This window comes from Cebidichthys violaceus, unplaced genomic scaffold, assembly GCF_023349555.1.
Source record: "Cebidichthys violaceus isolate CVI_PGR_0920_01 unplaced genomic scaffold, fCebVio1.0.p SCAF_55, whole genome shotgun sequence".
NCBI classification, from domain to species: domain Eukaryota; kingdom Metazoa; phylum Chordata; class Actinopteri; order Perciformes; family Stichaeidae; genus Cebidichthys; species Cebidichthys violaceus.
In genome coordinates this window covers 1,024,589-1,042,017 of record NW_027176761.1, presented here as the reverse complement: position 1 = coordinate 1,042,017, position 17,429 = coordinate 1,024,589, and the positions used below count along the sequence as shown (strand labels likewise).

The 17,429-nt window shown below is 44.0% G+C and overlaps 2 protein-coding genes across 3 annotated transcripts in view; both read left to right on the top strand.

The window, feature by feature from the left end:
- Positions 1 to 1,526, top strand: part of mbtps1 (membrane-bound transcription factor peptidase, site 1) — an 18,220-nt gene extending 16,694 nt beyond the window's left edge. For both annotated transcript variants that reach the window (XM_068731957.1, XM_068731956.1), the window contains exons 22-23: positions 188 to 318; positions 539 to 1,526. In XM_068731957.1, coding sequence (XP_068588058.1) covers positions 188 to 318; positions 539 to 753 — 346 coding nt within the window. In that variant the 3' untranslated portion in view covers positions 754 to 1,526. The remainder of the gene's footprint in view (positions 1 to 187; positions 319 to 538) is intronic.
- A 3,805-nt stretch (positions 1,527 to 5,331) lies between these two features.
- On the top strand, positions 5,332 to 17,429 carry slc38a8a (solute carrier family 38 member 8a). The gene is made up of 10 exons (XM_068731959.1): positions 5,332 to 5,655; positions 8,483 to 8,681; positions 8,766 to 8,922; positions 10,734 to 10,838; positions 12,312 to 12,369; positions 14,592 to 14,706; positions 14,896 to 15,043; positions 15,154 to 15,356; positions 15,517 to 15,568; positions 16,112 to 17,429. Exons 1-10 carry the CDS (start codon positions 5,452 to 5,454, stop codon positions 16,212 to 16,214), a joined length of 1,344 nt encoding a protein of 447 aa, XP_068588060.1. The 5' UTR covers positions 5,332 to 5,451; the 3' UTR covers positions 16,215 to 17,429.

Genomic DNA, 17,429 nt, shown 5'->3' with positions numbered 1-17,429 from the left:
AGCAGCAATTTTCTTTTTTTTCTTCTCTCCATCCCGTCAGCAAAGTGAATCAAAGTAAAAAACAAATCAATCTCATGAAGTAAAGCCTCAGTTTGGCGACGGACTCGACGCATGCGGACATTAGGCTGCATGGAATCCGTCTCACTGTCTCCTCCTGTTTCTTGCTCTGCCTGTCTTTTGCTCTCAGTAACCTGTGGAAGCACCAGAAGCTTCTCTCGGTGGATCTGGACAAAGTGGCTCTACCTAACGTGAGGGCTTACCGTCCCCAGGTCAGACCTCTGTCTCCTGGGGAGAGCGGGGCCTGGGACATCCCGGGAGGTAACGCACGGTTCAAAGTTATTACTTTAATCTGACTTGGGATTAGTTTTAGAGCTTTCTCTTTTTATTCAACCCAATATGGCACTCTTCTTTAATTGTACATTAATTATCCTAGTGGCTGGTTAATCATTTGAGAATGTATTGTGTGTGTGAGAATGAAGATCTTAAAGGTGGTCACAGAGAAGGGCCCCATGTGACCCTGTGACCTTATGCCCTTTAGGGATAATGCCCGGCCGCTACAACCAAGAGGTGGGCCAGACCATCCCCGTGTTCGCCTTCCTGGGAGCGATGGTCGTCCTGTCTTTCTTCGTGGTCCAGCTCACAAAGGCCAAGAGCAAACCCAAGCGCAGGAAACCGCGCATCAAACGGCCCACGTACCTCCAGCAGCAGCAGCAGACGACGACGACGACGACTGGGAAAAACCCGGCAGTTTGACCGGGACTGCAACTCTGGACTGCTGCTGGAGATCTGGCTTCACCTCCCAAAAACTGAGACGCTGTTAAACGGACAACTTGTGTTGAGTAGCAACGCCGGAAGGTGTGGAGTTACGCGGCGTCTAAAGAGCCGTTGAGGCGGACGTCCAGCCGAGACTCAGGGCATCTCCTGGATTCTGAAAGTGTTTGTGCCTCTTGTCTGTTCAAGGCTGTCCGTGGGTGCTGTGTGTGTCTGTGTGTGTGTTTGTGCACTAATGAACAGTATTAGACATCGATGATGTAAAACACACACCATACACCTGGCCCTAAAAATGCCTGTTTGAGACAGACTCTACATTTCCTGCTCTTTACTTTGACCAAACTATTTCTTTATGAATGAAAATGTGTCTGCCTTTTTATATTTATTGACTCTGTTCACACCCTAACACACATAAGTACAAGATATTTCATGCTCACACACACGTAAAAAACATACTGTATGCACTTTAAGAATAAAGCGGTTGGCATACAACCCCCCCCCCCCCACACACACACACACACACACACACGTAGTCGTGCAGACATTTCCAACGTGAGGACCATTGGATGTCTTCTTCTGTGTCAACATCCACCGTTTTGTAAGACCGGCCCATATCTGTTTAAAATCACTGTCTTTTCATTGTTTTTATATTTTCTGTAATGAATGAACTCTGGCCAGATATTCTGTTCATGATCTCATGGTAGCATTGACAGACTTGTTTAAATATATCTCATCAATTAAAAAGCATAATCAAAGTGCTCTGTCATTGTTGTTTTTTTTATGGCTGTTAATGCTTTGGTTCTGTGATTGATTTAGAATTAATTTCTACAAAAGATATATGCACTTCTCAGATGTGATGGCATCCACCCCATGTCCACCCCAATTTTTCAGAATGCAGTATTGGACCCCTTCACTTTTAAAGTCCGTAAACGTGTGTGTATATATATATATATATATATATATATATATATATATATATATATATATATATATATATATATATATATATATATATATACACACACACACACACGCACACATACTGTGTATATATGTACATATATACACATATTTATATTTATACATATACTATTCACCTCTCAACTTTATGCATAAAATCCATGTTATTGCAATAATCCCAGAGAGTAAAGTCGATACCTGTGAGCGTGAACACAACCACCACCACAAAATCTCAGGAGTTGCATCATGAAGAGACAAAGCCTGTTGTGTCTGGGGGGGGGGTTATCTTGGAACAGAATAATTCATAAGGAAGGATTTGTCTGCCTTTATTCAACAGTAGACAGGTCAGAGTAATGTTATGCAGAAAGTTCACTGGCCTGAATTCAATTGGGGACAGTGCATTAACAGTTTATGACACTAGGACACCCTGAAGATTTCCATATTGTTAGGAATGAACCTTACAGTTCGCACATAGACTGAACAAGTTATTCATCCAGGTCAAATTGTCAGCAATGTCAATCTGCAACTTGTTCACAGTTTTCCTTCCAATTTCTTGCAGTTTGATGAAACCTGTCAAAACATTTAGCCACAGTCACCACGAACAGAACAGTGGAGGTTACTCCCGTGACGTGTTCATTCTTTTCCATTCTGCAGGCTAGTGAAATGCATTTTGTCCATTTCTTTGACTTTTGTGCAGGAATAATTATACCATTTTCTGTGGAGTTATTACAGATTGAATGGACTAATTCCATGTTGCTCGTGGTTTCAGTATTGGTCGTGGGCTGAATCCAGTGATGCAGGTTGATTTCATCAGAGGTGATGTGCGTCGGTGTGCTCGGGGGTCTGAGCTTTGGCTCCTTATCCGGGCCTAATAGGCCAGATCAGCCTGTGAATCTGTCACCCGTCCTCTTGGATGACGGCCCCGCTGGACTGCTAATCTCCCACGGAGCCTTGGGAAACTGGGAAATGACCCCGGAGCCAGCTAGCTGTGCTAACGAGATTTGGGAAAGCTGGTGGTGAGTGGAGGTCACATGCCCTATTTCCCTTCGCGGTTCCCAGATGCCAGGACTTCCTGTCAGGCCGATCAGGTCGCCTGCTCGCATCCCGGACAGCTAGTTGAAAGAGACACCGTGGCGGCTCTGAGCTGAACCCCCCCCTCCCACACCCGCCTTCAATTCACCAGTTCCTCCCTCGTCATATGTCCTACCACCCTGTTCCTTTCTCCATGAAGGTGTGTGTAAGCATGAAAGGCAGGCCAACACTCCTGCCACACCTGTTCACATGTACCTCCCACTGTTTTCATCAGTCCTCCTCAGGGCCAAGATTTAAATGTGTCGCTGGCTAATGTGAGTCTTTAAAAAAGGAGCCGTGACTCAAGTTCACAGGACTTGGACTCGAGACTCGAGTCCGACTCGAGTCATGAATCAGGCGGCATCAGACAGATGACTTGTGACTTCACTTGGACTCTAGCCATTATTAGGAATATTAGAAATATTGATACAACAAAAGGGCACAGCGCATCTACTGACAGATACGCGCGCAATCAATTAGGAGGCAGCCGATGATGTTGTGTCATGTCCTAAAAAAAGAAGAAGAATGGCAACACGCAAAACGTTTGGATCAAAATTACAGATACTTGTAATTGTTTACGTCGCATGAATGAAATAACAAGGGCTCGGCCAATTGTATAGTTTTTAAACTACATTAAGTTTAATTGAAAGTGGTAAATGCTAATTGTTATCAGGACACGCTAGCAGCTCTGTGAGGTTGTGCTTACTGTGAGGCACAGCGGTGCTTCAAGCGAAATGCTAACGTCACTATGCTAACATGCTAATGTTTGGAAGGTTGAAGGTTTACCGTGTTCTCCATCTCCGCTGTTTCCTGTGTTAGCTTTTTTTTCAGGTTTTGATCATAAACTGAAGTACTGGATGAGTCGAAACTTTGACCTGATGACGACACAACAGGTGTCGCCTGCGGCATCCCTGGATCCATTAGGACTTATGGAAGGGCCTGCAGCACCTGAGCAGTAAAAGGACCCCATACTTACACTCTTCTTCTCAAATTCATTTTCTTTTTACTGTTCCTATAAATTTTAAACAGAAGGTTTTCAGGTTATCATCTGATTCGGGCCACGTCCTTCCTCCGCTGGCTTCAACCTTCAATCTGTTACCCTGTGACTGAAATTGATTTTCATTTACATTCATGAAATGTAACTTAAGTTCCTTGATTTCACAAGTGAAATAAAACGTTGGTGAATTTGTTTGCGGGGGTGACCTCAAATGTGTTTTTGCCTTTTGCACCTTGAAATCAATTCTGTGCGTGACATTTATAAGTTGATGTACCCGTGTTACTGCAATACTGGACACTTGTTGACTATTGAGTTATTGTGACTGCTTCATGTTTGCTCCTCCTTCCAAGCCATGCAAGCTGCAGAACCAATAAGTCATGTACAGAAAAAAACAAACAAAGATTTTGAAATGGATTTTACTTTTTCATTACGGCCTGAGGTGTAATCAGATTGGTTTCACCCACATAACAAGGCATCAGTGGTCGATCTGATCTTTTATGCTTGTGTGAAAACGGCCGTGTCCATGTGGGACACGATCGTCTCCCTAATTCCTCTCACATCTAAACCTTCACTGACTTTACTGCATGTGATAGCCTGGCCAGTCTGGACGCAAGACATTCTGGCCCCACACAGACGTGTTCGAGTTTTATCCAAATGTTCCCATTCCCCACATTTTCTTCCCCTTCACATATTGACATCAACAGATTTGACAGTGAGCCAGGCAGCCTAACACACACACACACACACACACACACACACACACACACACACACACACACACACACACACTGTGTGAATAGTTTGAGGATTTTTGCTCAAAGTCTTCTCGGAGCCAGTACGCTGGCGAATGAGGAGAAATGGGTTTAGTTAAACAAAACCAGGTGGTTTGGTTTTTCTAATATAGACTTCTTGCTTACTTGTCTGTGATGATTGTTGTGTATAATTTTGCATTATGTGTGCTGTCCTGTTTGTTCAGTGCTGTTATGTCTTAAGTGTTACCTAAAAGAGACGGAAGCTTAAAGCTAACTGTGGTACAATACATCAAATAGAAAGGTTTACGTTAACCATATTGTACATGGCCCCTTACAAATAAATAAATAAAACAAATAAATACATTGCCAATCATCATTTTTATTATAGTTTGATCAAGACTAGTTTGTGAACTCTGAGTCCCCTTTTAGCTGGAAATATCACCACTGTACATTTCGTACAGACACTCAGAGTTTTTGAGGAAGTTGAAGCCTTTTTCATTCATAGAAGATCCATAGATGCTGCTTCATTATGGTACTGCACGCCACTGCACCTTACTGTGATACTTATATTGTTCTTCACAATTTTGTATTCTACTGTCATGTAAAAGTCCCCCTGTGGTTCTCTCTCTGAGAGGTTCGGTAAAATATCCGAGGTGCACCTGAAGGCAGCAGCAGCAGCAGCAGCAGCCCTCCATCGGGCCCCTCCCTCCCTCCCTCCATCCCTCCGCCCTCCGTCCTCCACCCGGGCTCACCTTGCTCAGTGAGCGGCCCTGACCCGCGGAGAAGTTGGGGTGGTGAGCAGACCGGCCGCTAAGTGTGGAAGTACGTACTTATGTATGCGGTTTATGAGCGCGCATGTGCGTCAGTGTGTCCCAGCGTGAGTTTCCCGCCGGTTGAAGCATGGAGGAGTTAGCCAGAGAGAGCATCAGCCTGTTAACTTCAGCCTCGGCCAAGCCCCGGCTGGACGTGGCCGCCGGGCCCCGGCTCGGCTCCTTGGGGGCCATTTTCATCATGCTGAAGTCCGCCCTGGGCGCCGGCCTCCTCAACTTCCCCTGGGCCTTCGAGAGAGCCGGGGGCATCCGCAGCGCAGTCACCGTGGAGCTGGTGGGCATTTTTGAAACCTAAAGATAAGACTGAAAAATGATATTTCTGCTTGTAGAATATGAGATTTCTCTGCATTGCTGTGGCAGACATCTCAAAAGTTTGCCTCTGAAGGTGATTTATAAAAAATAAAAAAAAGGGCAACTTTTTATATTTATCTTTTGTTGGAAGTTTGTTGTAGGAGAGATGCGTCTTATCTACAGAGGTCTACTGAGATCAATTAAGGAGATTGTGATGTCGTCCACCTGACCAGCGAGGCCATGTTAGACTTGACCTCAGCACCTTTTTAGAGTCACTTCATCTTTATCAGTAGAACTTTTCTTCTGTTGCTCACCTTCTTTCCTTCCCTCTGTCGCTCACACCACTGCAATATTGAACATTGATTCTGTGATTTGATATTATTTTTTTAAATTTACTATAGTCTTGTAGAACTTGCAGAACCTTTTCACCCCAGTTGGCCATCACTTTGACCCAGAAACTTAACTTTAAATATCTTAGTCGTGTGTAAAAGGTCCACACAAATCCCATTTCTCATGTGGATTAGGGGAATTCTGCTAACCCAAACCAAGCATTCCTCTTGTACTTGTTTTTTGTAAAACTCTAAAGGTTAAACCACTGTCCAAGAGTTTAATAGAAATATTTAAATCATTCCTTTATTCTCCTGGTGTCCTGGCTGCTCCATTAATTTGATGATTGAAAAGTATTAAGTTCAGAGCATCTGTGACTTTGCTGCTCTGCGTGAATGACTTTGACATCCTACAGACTTGACATGTCCTCCATGTTGTGTCAGGTTTAATGTCAACTAGAAAGTCAGTTTTTTTTTTCCTCCTTTTCGTTTGTAGGCTGTTTGATTTGCCACCCTATGGTCTCCTTGTCTTGTCGTCCTATTCCACAGTTGAATATGAAATGAGTGAATTATCTCGCCCTGAAACAAAAAGTTGTTTTGTCCACCAATAATTCAAGACAATTTTAATATTTAGTTTAAAGCTGCGTGTATTGATTTTTTTTTTGGCCACTTGGCAAAAAAAAATATCAAAGCAAGCTGACGGATGCACCGCCTGTATCAGAGCATTGTTAGCACGGCTAACGCTTTAGCAGACGGTTACCTAATTACACGTAGCAACATTAGCATCAATTTAGCGTCACTTTTTTTGGACACCTGACAAAAAGTCCTACAGCTCTGTTATGGTCTGCTGTCTGAGTTTGTTTTTTTTTTTTTTGTTTTTTTTTTTAACAATTGTCTTCAAGGTCTTTGGATAAAAACAGTGAAACTAAACGATTCGATCATTGTGCTGTAAAACCTAAACTGTTAGCTAAAAAGCTTAACGGCGCTTCAGAAGGACCACTCGGTTTCATATACAGCCTTTCATTATGAGAACACCTCTTTCATACTACAGCCTTATTAGCTCATTGTTTTCACTAATATTAATGGTGGGTTAAGGTTATTCCAAAAGATTCTAAAGTATTTACTAACTGGCTGCGTTTTGTATCTTTTTAAATTGTCGTTCAGACAAAATGAGCAATTTGGAGCATCACTTGGGCTTTTGGGAAACTTGTCACAGGAGAATAACATTTGTTCTTTTCATATATTAAATGAATAACGTATCAAAAAAATGAATCTCTAGATTACCGATAATGAAAGTACTGATTTAAATAATTGAGAAACGGGTCATATGGTGTTGTCTATGAGACCCTTCCATTAATCCCATCTTGATCTGAGATAATGCCCTTCACCACGCAATTAAATAAAGATTAGTACTTTTAATATATTGAATCAATGGCCGCATTAACAGTTTGCGTTCAGTTCACTGTGTACTGTTTTAAGAGCTTTCCTCCTATAAGCTAAAAAAGAGAAGAAAATCCTGTACAGTGTTGTTGGTGCTAAACGAGGTCACCAGAGTCTAAAGTTTTCTTTTCCTCTTTACTTTCAAATGAGGTCTTCCCATTACACTACAGTGGTGCTAAATATCTGACTGGACACTTGGCAGCAACTTTAAGGCATAATTGGATCATAGATTTTTTTTTTTTTTTTTTTTTTAATTTGTGTCCGAGCTTGCTCTTCTGCACTCCATGTGTTTTCCCTTCAGGTTCTCTACAGACCGTATTTGCATAATTGCTGTCATTTGTTTGTCCATGTTGGAGACTTTTGACTGTACAGCAGTTCAGCAGGGATCCACAACCCTGAAGGATGCCTCCTCCCTCCAGTGTTCATTGCTGTCTCTCTGTTTAGGTTGTGTAGCTGGTTTTCTTCCATTGACCGGTAGAAACACTTTACTTTTTCCAATTTCAACACTTCTCCCAGTTTCTGTTTCCCTTCCCTTTTGTGTCTCTCAGGACAACTTTTTTTTCCTACCAAACCTGTTTTTCATTGAACAAAAGACACAATTCTCAAATGTTGAATGTTGTCTAAATGACAGCTAGACCTGTAAATCTGTGTATAATAAACTAGATTTGAGGTCAATTTTGAAATTGTGTAACCATTACATAGTTTCCCCTACAAGTTGAACTGCAAAATGCAATACATTCAAGGGAAGGTTTATGTTATGCGTCTGTGTAATGGTTTGATACCATTCCCCATCTGGTGGCATGATGTAACCTCTGAGGAATAATGGACTGCACCAATGTTCACCGGCATCGTCTCATTTTTCTACAAACGAAAACCTGAGCTGTCTGAGTAATTCATGAGATGCTACAATGTGTCTGTAAGGTAGTTGGTCTTGATGAATGCCCTTTTTGTAAACGGGTTCATTTGGACTGAGCCAAAAGAGATCCTCCAAAAAAAAAGAAGCGTAATCTGTATCTTTTAGCTCGCCTTCCTTCCTCCCCTCAGGTCTCCCTCGTGTTCCTGATCAGCGGTCTGATCATCCTGGGCTACTCCTCGTCCATCAGTGGCCAGTGCACGTACCAGGCGGTGGTGAAGGAGGTGTGCGGTCCGGCCATCGGTCAGCTGTGTGAGATCTGCTTTGTCTTCAACCTCTTCATGATCTCCGTGGCCTTCCTGGTGATCGTGGACGACCAGCTGGAGAAGTGTGAGTTGGAGATTCTGTAGACTCCCCTCAGTTAAAGGGCACGATTCTGTTCGTTGTTTGTTTCACGACTGTTTTCTCCGTCAGTGTGCGGCTCCCTCTACGAGCTGATCACAGATCTGCCGGCGTCGGAGATGCCGTACCACTTCTACACGGACCAGCACTTCGGGCTGGTGCTGCTCTGCCTCTTCCTCATCCTGCCGCTGTCCATCCCCAGAGAGATCAGCATTCAGAAATACATCAGGTCAGGCGTCCCGTGTCACATGTGGGAATTAAATGCGTGCGTGTGCACACATCCAATTGTTTGTATATTTAATTTAGATTTTAAGATATTTTTTTTTATGTGTTTTTTGAGTTTTATTTAAATTGAATTATTTTATCTAACCATTTGGTCGAAAATAGGAATGAAAAATTCAATCTAATATGCATATATTGTATGTATTTTTTATAAGCTCTTCTCCAGTGCCACTAACATTTCAAAATGTCTAATTGATACTCAAAATGTCTTACAATTCAACAAGCAGATTAACATCGAGGAGCAGCTCAACACCCCCTGAAAATCGATGGGAGGCCAAACGATTCATAAACCCGGCAAAGAACTTATTTTGTATAGCCCCAGATCACAAATTAGCCTCTGAGGGCTCAACAGTCGAGTGTCGGTGTCAACATACGACATCCTCTGTCCCAGGACCCTCGCATCGATACAGAGAATAAACTCCCCGAAAGAATCCCCTTTAACAGGGAGAAAAAAGGAAGACTCCTTAGGGAGAGCAACAGAGGAGGGGTCCCTCTATCAGGATGGACAGAAGTACAATAGATTACATTACATTACAGTCATTTAGCAGACGCTTTTATCCAAAGCGACTTACAATAAGTGCATTCAACATTGGTAATCAAGAGAACTACTAGTCACCAGGAGTCATAAGTACATTTCCTTTTCCAAACAAGCATCTAAGAGCATGAAGCAGAGCATAACTCAGAGCCAAAGTACAGTGCAGAAACAAGAAAAACAGTTAGTGTTATAAGTAATACGAATACAATAAGTGCAACAAGCTAGTATGAAAACAATAAGTGCTAAGTGGAAGGCTCAGGGTAGCACTTCCTGAAGAGGTGGGTTTGACGTCAGGACTCCGCTGTCCTGACGTCAGTGGGAAGTTCATTCCACCACTGTGGGGCCAGGACAGAAAACAGCCGTGACCGGGTCGATCGGCCGCCAGGACCTCTGAGCGACGGGGCGACCAATCGCCCCGAGGCAGCAGAGCGAAGTGGTCGGGCGGGGGTGTAAGGCTTGACCATGGCCTGGAGATAGGAAGGAGCTGTTCCTTTCACTGCCCTGTAGGCTAGCACCAGAGTCTTAAACTGGATGCGAGCTCTTACAGGTAGCCAGTGTAGAGAACGGAGAAAGGAAGTTGTGTGGGAGAACTTGGGGCGATTGAACACCAGGCGAGCTGCGGCTTTCTGGACAAGCTCCAGAGGTCTGATGGCCGACGCCGGGGCTCCGGCGAGTAGAGAGTTGCGGTAGTCCAGGCGGGGGATGACAAGAGCCTGGATGAGAACCTGCGCCGTCTCGTCAGTCAGGAAGGGACGAATCCTCCTGATGTTGTAGAGCAGGAATCTGCAGGAGCGTGTGACGAATGAAATGTTTGCTGAGAATGACAGTTGGTCATCCAGGGTCACACCCAGGTTCCTCGCAGTCCGAGTTGGCGTCACCACGGTATCATCAATGGTGATGGACAGGTCCCGGTGCGGGCAACCCTTCCCCGGGAGGAACAGAAGCTCGGTTTTGTCTAGGTTGAGCTTGAGGTGGTGTGTCGTCATCCACTTCCAGATGTCAGATGTCATGCGTACAGAATGATATACCGCCCATCCAGCTGATTTAGACAGATGTACATATCTCGGCCACATCTGTTCTGTGGTCAAACGGCCGGTCTCGCTGCAGTGACGTAGAAGTGTACTCCAGGGTGTGTCAGTGCACCATGACATCACTGTTGGTTGTCGCAATGTCTGTCATTCCGTCTCCCTGTTTGTCTGATTTCTGTCTCCGTCCTCTCACAGTGGACTTGGCACTCTGGCTGCAACCTACCTGACCATTGCCATCATCGTCAAATACCACGCCACGTCTTCTGTTCTGGTTCACATCTCGCCTCTCTACACCAGTGGGTATGTAGTTTGTGTGTGTGTGTGTGTGTGTGCGTGTGCGTGCGTGCGTGCGTGCGTGCGTGTGTGTGTGTGTGTGTGTGTGTGTGTGTGTGTGTGTGTGTGTGTGTGTGTGTGTGTGTGTGTGTGTGTGTGTGTGTGTGTGTGGACAATTGATGGGATCCAGGACTGCAAACGATCCATTTGCTCCACTGGTCACAAATGGCCAGTGAAGTCCAAATGAGTGTAGAGAGTAGATGCGTCAGACTAATTGGTTCCATCAGGAGTGCGATGAACTATCAAAGCTGTAGTTAACTTACTCGCTGTCTGTCTTGCACAGCTGTATGTTTTCAAAGAACGTCGTCTTCCTGTCAGAGGTATTTATTTCACGACGTTCAAGTCGGACTTCAAGTGTTTTCCTTTTTTATTGAAACAAAATGTGCAATAACCACATCAAATAAATTCTAGCCGTATGACCATAAAAACTAATTTGCTCTTATTAAGGTCTATAAACAAGTGAAAGAATAAATAGACACTAGCCTAAGCCAACATATAGGCCGAAAATAAAATATAAAGATTTTGTTGAGACTGTCGATCTCTTCCTTTTTTCTTACAGTACGGGACCACACACACACACACACACACACACACACACACACACACACACACACACACACACACACACACACACACACAGCCCCATCAGTCTGAGGATAACTCATAATTAACGTTGATGCATAATTAATAATGTGGAATTACTATCCCTTATGTCATCCCTTATGTGCCATTTAAGATTTCTGAGGTAATCGATGGCATTCATCTCAACAAGCTGGGTAGCCGCCTGCTCGCAGCTAATTTGCAGCACGCTGTACAATCTTGTCCGCATCTATTTACTCTATATACACACACACACACACACACACACACACACACACACACACACACACACACACACACACACACACACACACACCTCTTCCTCTTCTTCTATGCTGCCACCACAGTGTCCTGTGACTAGTCCCCCTACTGGCCTCATCTGTCATTAAAAAAACAAACCATAAATAACTAGAACAAAATGCTAAAAAAAACTAGGTGTCTTTTTTTTTTTTTTAAAAAGTAAAGTTTTGGATTTGAGGTTGTCTTTTCTCTGCCATAAATAAACTTAATCAACCACAGCAAGTTCATATAGTGAGGTTGCTGTGAGGAAATGAGAGATTTTTATCCATAAATCTGCTTTGAATCCAGGCCACCAGGACAAAAGTAGATGAAGCTGTTCCGCTCACCCGTCTCCTTGAATCCCCGTGTCGCTGTTCAGACTCTCTGTCGTCAGCCTCGCGTGCCCGTGATTGATGGATGAACTCTCTGGTGAAGTTTCTCTAAATGCCACGGCGTTATGAATGGAGCCCTAATAATACCTCGTTTTCTTCTTCATCTCGTGGCGTTTGTGAACTCCAGGGAAAAAAAATGACCGTTGTGTCTCCTCCTGTCTGTGTGCAGGATCAGCTCCTGGTCCTCCATGTTCAGCGTCATACCGACCATCTGCTTCGGTTTCCAGGTGAGTTCATCAAATTTGAAATGTATTCACGTAAAATAGACCTGGTTAACGTGTGTTTGAGCTTTATGCAGGAGTGCGAAATTGCAAATACATGCAAGTGACTACATTTAAAGTGATTACCCAGCAAGTCAAGAAGCATAAAATCTCCATAATCATTTGACTTTAAAGATATGGTTCAACCAAATTGCAGAAAACATGTTTATTTTTTAGCATCCAGCCTTAGAGATAGTTTGGGTTTTTACACTAATTGCACATTGGCAGTAGCTTCATATTTACGCTACGGACACGAGCGTGGAGCTATGGGAGCCCATTTCCACCAGTACAAGAAAAAAAAGATCCTGTAAGTCAATATAATGACCAAGTAATTCAAAAGAATGACTTGCTATCGTAAAATAATGGGATCTTAGAGCGGCTTCGCCATGTGCAGAAGGTGAGTTCTTACCGCCCGGGTTCTAATTCGACCCATGGCCATTTTCTGCATGTCTCCCCCTTTCCTGTCCAACTCTGACTGTATAATAATGGCCAATCTTAAACGCAAAGTATCTCAAAACAATGACTTGGTATCGTAAAATAATGAGAAACTTTCTCAAATAATGTAGTCTCTCAAAAACGAGAAACGACAAATAATTACTTGGTACTTCAAAATTGGGACAAAAAAGACTTTTACAAAATGGTTCTCATTATTTCGAGATCCTAAGTCATTATTTTGAGATATTAACACATTTTTTTTTTTTCGAGAGCTTCTTATTATATGACTGTTATAAGACAGTTTTTTTTTTTTAAAAACTAATTCCATTCACCATTGTATTGGGGTAAGGCAGATGTTTGAGAGAGAACCTGGACAAATGGCAGATATTGAAGTGATATAGAGTTTTTTCTTAAACTTTGGGAGCTGGACGTTCTCAGGAGAGTGTAGTAAAGGTTAGCAGGCCGGGGCCTCTGCTATCCGCAGGATCTCCGAGGGCGAGCTTCTCGTATTTAATAGCAGAGGCAGGGTTCTCGATAAGCGATCATTCCGTCAATCTAAAGCAAGACGGACTGTTGCGTAACTTCCCAAGTTGCCACGGTAACCCCTGAGGGAGGCTGGCAGGATCTAATAAAAGGAGGAGAAGGCACAAAAGGACTGATGCATGTCCTGTCACACAAACACACACACACACACACACACACACACACACACAGACACACTTCCTCAGGGTGAGTGATTGCACCGCAAAGGGGTTGAAAAGGGAGCTGATGAGATCCTGAGAGGGGAGGAGGAGGAGGAGGAGGCGGGATTTAAAACCAGGCGATGGCAGCTGGGATCAAGTGAGGACAAGAGTCTGTATCCTGACCTCCGGGATTGTTTAAGTCACCCCATTGTGCCGCTCGGAGCCCATAGCCTTCATTTAATTCCAGTTCTCATCTCAGTTCATCACGGACAATAAGACTTTTGGATCCTCACCCCGGCACCGTGAGCTCCAAACGGATGAGGAAACCCGACGGTTGGCTGTTAGAGCTCTGTGTGACTGACGGCTAGTCTCTGTTTTATCGGTCAGTGGGTCTGTTTCTAGTCTCAGGAGTTTAATGCGACCAAATCTATGAACCCGTCGACTATCGGGTCGATTTAGCCTCTGTGGGCAACGTTCAGATGTAGCCAGCAGACACCCGGATAACGAATAACCGGGCCAAGGCTTCCTCTTCATGTGCTGGTCAATATTTACAGTCACATGCAACAGTTAGATGCGAGATTGAAGTTGAGAGCCCACATCTACAGCTGGATTATTAGTATATAGTTGCCAATTTACACTGTATGTGATTGCAGATTAAAAAAAAAGTGAATAAAAAGCTGAATAGTCATCAGACGATGACTCCCAGAATGCATTGGAGCCAATGCGTTCTGCCAATTTTGCTCTCCACACGGACTTTGCGCTCTTAACGTGATAGAACAACACTACTCGTACTACTAACAGATACAGCATAAAAACACACAATTCAGATCATTGGGAAACAAATGATTGTATTTTAATAAAAATTTGCTTTGATTAAAAAAGATCTAGTTATTGGTAGTTGGGATTATATATTATAAGCTGCTTTAGAGCAAATTTTGTTTTGCTGTGAAAACAACTGGATTTATTAAAATGTCTCTCGCCGAAACTATTTGTACGGTTGTTCCTACGCAGCTTGTTTTGGAATACAGCCGATCTCACCTTTACTCCCGTTGTCCGTGTGTTTTGTTCCAGTGCCACGAGGCGTGCATCACCATCTACAGCAGCATGGAGAACCAGCGGCTCTCTCACTGGGTCTTCATCTCTGTGGTCTCCATGATCTTTTGTCTCGTCATCTACTCCCTCACAGGTCAGACAAGCTTCTGATAAAACCTCCACCCATGTTCCCCGGTTCTAAAACATCGCTTTGTGTTCGGTTGGTTTTGATACAGAGAAGTTCTGCTTCTCAGCCGCATGTTGTTTAGAGCTAATCAGAATGTCAGCATGCTAAACTAAGATGGTGATGTTGGTATTGAGGTTCTGTCTTTCTCTGTCACAGGGGCTTATGGGTACCTGACGTTTGGAAAGGACGTGGAGGCCGACATTCTGATGTCGTACACCGGCGATGACATTCTGATGCTCATCGCCAGGCTGCTGTTTGGAATCTCCATCGTCACCATCTATCCCATCATCCTGCTGCTGGGCAGGTCAGAGTTTTACAGAACCTCGAATGTCCTCAAATTCTCAATGTTTTGGCTGCATGAATACTCTCAAGCCTTACTGGTCGATCAAAAGCACACGCGCTCCTTCACACCAGGTCCGTGATCCAGGACCCCCTGCTGAGCTGGCGGCGGAGGCGGCACGGCGTGGTGACGGCGGAGTTCGAGAGCCGCAGCCGCTACGTGCTGTCGGTCCTGTGGATAACGGTGACGCTGCTCATCGCCACGTACGTGCCGGACATCAGCAAGGTCATCAGCGTCATCGGAGGGATCAGCGCCTTCTTCATCTTCATCTTCCCAGGTAACGCTCTGGGTTACATTGTGTGTGTGTGTGTGTGTGTGTGTGTGTGTGTGTGTGTGTGTGTGTGTGTGTGTGTGTGTGTGTGTGTGTGTGTGTGTGTGTGTGTGTGTGTGTGTGTGTGTGTTGCAGCCCTTAAATCCTGTGATGTGTGTTTGGACAGGACTCTGTTTGATGTTCGCCATGCAGTCGGAGCCAGTCTCCTGTAAAACCAGGTGAGAACCAACTTCATTTATTTAAATATTAATGTGTTGTAAATATATACGTCGGAGTGTGTTTGTTCTTCAGACACTTTGTGTGTTATGTTTTGCTCTGAATGTGTCGATCACTGTCGGCCACATGAACGTATAGAGAGGTGAAGTACCGCCCCTTCTGATGAACCATCATGGGACCTTATTTCAGATAAAAATCAAGTATAAGACAGTTAAATTATGTAATTATAAGGACTACACACCCTAAAGTGAGATACAAATATATCCAAATAATCTGGCTATAAATCATAGATAAAAGATCCTCCTTAATTTCCTTCAGTATCAAAGTAGCCCATTGGCGGTTGTCTGTACATTCATGGGGACATTGTAAACAGGAACGAGTAATAGCCGTTTTCACAATTCTTTTAATTGGGCCGATTTGCCCAAATGTATACAGATGTACTGAGCTAGACTAAAGGGATGATGCTTTAACTCTAACCGACTGATCTGAGAGATGCTGGTGACATTTGCTCCAGTTCTGACATTTCTGTACCTGCTCCTCTCCAGAGTGGTCCTCACAGCGTGGGGAGTGGTGACCCTGCTCTGCGGGGCTTTCATCTTCGGCCAGAGCACCACCACCGCCATGATGCAGGTCCTCGGAAAGATCTGACCGTTCCTCGTCCCTCACTGATCCAAGGGTTCACAAGGAGACCAGATCACGACCCCCTTTCCGCTCCCCTAAAGAGCCCATGACTAAGTATGGCCACCGTGGACTTGTAAAATGGACTCCTGAAAACTTGCAACTAATGGCCTTTACCACTATGGACTAAACGCAGTAAAACCCCCCCTCTCCCTCAGCATCGAGGTATGTCGCCCTCATTTGGGTTAATTGTTCCGAGCTGCACATGACGACGAGCTCCTGCCTCTTGCCTTACTGAGACGATCTGATTGAAATCCTCAGGTGTTTCTGCAGTTTGTTCATATTTATGTTGATCTGCTGTCACATGGATTTGTGCATATCAGCATTAGACCTGCCTGTATTTGAGAAAACATTAACATACATCATGTGCGTCAAGGTAAGGAGCTTAAAGTGATGGTGGGCAGGGTGTTGAAGACATGTTTGTTTCTTTTTTTCATTTTCTTGACATATGTATTACGCTTTAATGGTTGCCACAGTATTCAATTATCACTAGTGTCACATTAAACCAACTAGAACGTTGTACCGATATGAAATTCAAACTTGACAGCTGTTATTATGTGTGCCAAACATGGTGCAGTAAGCCAGTTACCACTAGAATATGGAGGCCTGATTGTGAATATTTCAAAGACCTGCTGGTATCTAGAGCCGTAGAGATTCTCTGAAAACCACGCCCACCGGAGCGGAAAACAACCACCACTACAATATGCAACCGAGGGCTGGAACGCTACCAAAATGCCTGCAGCTAGCTAAAATTGTCAGATTTCAGCATGTCGAGGGATTATTTTAGCACACCCACGTCAACCAGGGGGTTAATGGCTGTAATGATGCCGGGTCGAGTTAGCTCTTAGCAAGCTAATGTTAGCTGTGTGTTAGCAAGTTACTGTAGTTAGCCAAGGCTCTTAGACACGTAATACTGCATAGCTTTCTGACTGCTGTTTGCTAGCAGGTGGAATTCCTCTCCGGTGTGGGCGGGACCTATTTGCTCTATATGTCTTAGTAAGACTTGGGTTGACAGGTTGCTTGAGGTTTGCCACAACAAAGGGGTGGGAGGAGGATTTCTTAATGTTTCTGTATCGTTGGATGCAAGTGTGTGAATAAGTCATGTTGTTTCTTTTGATTGTCAAAAAAAGAAAGAAAAATGTGCTGCACTCTAACTTTTTTTTGTCAAATATCCAAGTAGTCACA

Coding starts and splice junctions, on each gene's coding strand:
- slc38a8a (XM_068731959.1), top strand. CDS start 5,452: ATGGAGGAGTTAGCCAGAGAGAGCATCAGCCTGTTAACTTCAGCCTCG. Junction 8,682..8,765: donor GGACGACCAGCTGGAGAAGT/GTGAGTTGGAGA, acceptor TTTCTCCGTCAG/TGTGCGGCTCCCTCTACGAG. Junction 15,357..15,516: donor CTTCATCTTCATCTTCCCAG/GTAACGCTCTGG, acceptor GTGTTTGGACAG/GACTCTGTTTGATGTTCGCC.